The sequence below is a fragment of the Gekko japonicus genome, unplaced genomic scaffold, assembly GCF_001447785.1.
Source record: "Gekko japonicus isolate JY-2015 unplaced genomic scaffold, Gekko_japonicus_V1.1 scaffold5064, whole genome shotgun sequence".
NCBI lineage: Eukaryota > Metazoa > Chordata > Lepidosauria > Squamata > Gekkonidae > Gekko > Gekko japonicus.
In genome coordinates, this window is record NW_015162627.1 from 25,649 (window position 1) to 28,608 (window position 2,960).

The window sequence follows — 2,960 nt, forward strand, 5'->3', positions numbered from 1 at the left end:
CCCCCCCCCCCGAAGGAGAGCTGGTCACCTAACAGAGCAGAAAATTCTGTGCTGGGAACAGGGCATGGCAACCTGTCTCTCTGCTCTCAATCTTAGGAAAAGGCCTTTTACTTTCCTCATCCTTACAGGGGGGAGAACAGACTCTGAATTCCCAAAAGACTAGAGCGGGGGGGGGGGAGACAGAGAAGGCCAAGCACAGCTCTCTCTACAGGATCTGCCCTCTCCCATCTTCCTTAAGAACATAAGAACATGAGAGACGCCAATGTTGGATCAGGCCAAAGGCCCATCCCGTCCAACACTCTGCCTGTCACACAGTGGCCAGAAATACCAGGTGCCCCCAGGAGGCCCACCAGTGGGGCCAGGACATTAGAAGCCCTTACACTGTTGTCCCCCCAAGCACCAAGAAGACAGAGCATCACTTCCCCCAGAGCCCCTATCTATACCTTGTGGCTAATAGCCACTGATGGACCTCCGCTCCATATGCTTATCCAATTCCCTTTTGAAGCCGTCCATGCTTGTAGCCGCCACCACCTCCTGTGGCAGTGAATTCCTTGTGTTAATCACTCTTTGGGTGAAGAAGGACTTCCTTTTATCCGTTCTAACCCGACCGCTCAGCAATTTCATGGAGTGCCCATGAGTTCTTGTCTTGTGAGAAAAGGAGAAAAGTACCTCTTTCTCTACCTGCTCTATCCAATGCATGATCTCGTAAACCTCGATCATGTCACCCCTCAACCGTCGTTTCTCCAAGCTAAAGAGTAGTGAAGGGAGAAAAGTACCTCTTTCTCTACCTGCTCTATCCAATGCATGATCTCGTAAACCTCGATCATGTCACCCCTCAGTCGTCGTTTCTCCAAGCTAAAGAGTAGGGAAGGGAGAAAAGTACCTTTTTCTCTACCTGCTCTATCCCATGCATAATCTCGTAAACCTCAATCATGTCACCCCTCAGCCGTTGTTTCTCCAAGCTAACGAATAGTGAAGGGAGAAAAGTACGTCTTTCTCTACCTGCTCTATCCCATGCATGATCTCGTAAACCTCGATCATGTCACCCCTCAGTCGTTGTTTCTCCAAGCTAAAGAGCCCTAAGCGCTTTAACCTTTCCTCATAGGGAAAGTGTTCCAACCCTTTGATCATTCGAGTTGCCCTTTCCTGCACTTTTTCCTTCCTACCAGGAGCACGATCATAGTTAGAAGCAGGGCTATTTTGGGGCAGGAACGCACAGGAACAGAGTTCCGGCTGGCTCCCGAGGTGGCCACGCCCAGCAGAAACTCATTAGCATAAAAGGCCACACCCAACAGCAGAAACTCATTAGGACTGACTACTTTAGGGGTGTGGCCTAACATGCAAAGGAGTCCCTGGTACAAAAAAAGGCCCTGGGTCTTGACAACAAACAAGGTAAACAGAATAAGAAGCAAAAGGTGGGTGTGGCTGGATGACCACACTTCTGGGAACACGTGGGTGTGACCTCATATGCTAATGAGCTGTGCTGTCGGGGTGGAGCCTAATATGCTCATGAGTTTCTGCTGTTGGCTGTGGCCTATTATGCTAATGGGTTCCTGCTGGGCTTTTTCTACAAAAAAAAGCCCTGGTTAGAAGTGAGCCGACACGTACTTTAAACTTTCCTATCGGGTAGGGAATTCAGCTCTCCCAGGCCGAACTCATGTTTCCAAGGCCGGAATCCATGCACAGAACCCAGCAGAATCACGGCTCTGCAAAAACAGCTGAGCCACGGAGGCAGCTGTGTGGGGCGGCATGGAGTTGCCTTCCTCGTAGAGGACTCCAGTCGGATCAGTCCAAGGGTCTACCTAAACCAGCATCCTGTGCTGCCACCCCTTCCCCCCTCTTAGGTCTCTCCCAACAACTGATGACGATATACTGCCCCTGCACATGGAGGCCCCATTTAGCCCTTTACGACTCCCCCCCAGGGATCCTTCAGGACCAGAACTTCCCATCTCAGGGCAGAGGGTCCGGACAGGCGATTTCTCAGAGCCCTTCCAATCCCGACTCCGTGTGAAGAAGCTTACATGGCTGTCTTGGCGAGGATGGACGACAGCAGAGCTTGCTCATCTGTTCGGGCCGAAGGCAGGCTGTAGCAGTTGGACTCCGTGCCATTTAAGGACTTGTTGGGCGGGCTGCTGGTGGGCTGCAGGAGGGGCTTCGACTCCTCCCCCTGGAGAGGAGAAACAAGGGGACCATCAGTTGGGGGCCGCGCGGCACGACACTCGCGAGGGAACGTGTCCCCCCGCATCCCCGAGGGGCACAGCAGAGCACGCCCGAAATCCCTGCCTCGTACCACCGATGGACAGAACGGCGGCGGCACACGTGGACACAGGAAGCTGCCTTGTGCTGGCCCAGCAAGGTCAGTATTGTCTACTCAGACTGGCAGCAGCTCTCCAGAGCATCAGGCAGAGGGTCTTTCCCATCACCTCCTGCCTGGTCGCTTTTAACTGGAGATGCCGGGGATTGAACCTGGGACTAGAGATGTAAAATTTCCGGAAATTTTGAAGCTCAGAAAAAAACCTGGGTTTTTCCCGTTTTTTTCCTGAAAAGAACGGAAATTTTCTGAAAAATTGAAAAAAATGCTACATTAGCACTTCTTTTTTCTTTTCCAGATTGAAAGTCATTCTGTTAACTTTAGGAACATAAAATATGACTGTGGACGTTTTTACTTGGCATGAAATTATCACAACTAGCCTATTAAAAATATAGTGTATCCAAACAATTATTACAAACAGAACACCCGCCCACATGCAAAAACAAAACTGAAACCTTTTTATTTTCTTCTGACAATCGCACCTCCTAAAGGAAGAAATGCATCTTGTTCTTGCATTGGAGAGTTCAGTTTGTAACCTAGGACTTGCTTGTCCTCAGTGCACAGAAATTAGATCAATCTGATACCATATATATATATTTTAGAAATGATTTGGAAAATATTTGAACACCTTGTCTTAAAATATTTTATT

General features: G+C 49.6%; 1 protein-coding gene across 1 annotated transcript in view; it reads right to left on the reverse strand.

The window, feature by feature from the left end:
* The window catches only part of LAMTOR1 (late endosomal/lysosomal adaptor, MAPK and MTOR activator 1), a 10,923-nt gene extending 8,678 nt beyond the window's left edge, over window positions 1–2,245 (reverse strand). The window contains exon 1 of the mRNA XM_015406498.1: window positions 2,022–2,245. Within this exon, the coding sequence (XP_015261984.1) occupies window positions 2,022–2,245 (224 nt within the window). The remainder of the gene's footprint in view (window positions 1–2,021) is intronic.
* Between the last annotated feature and the right edge of the window lie 715 nt (window positions 2,246–2,960).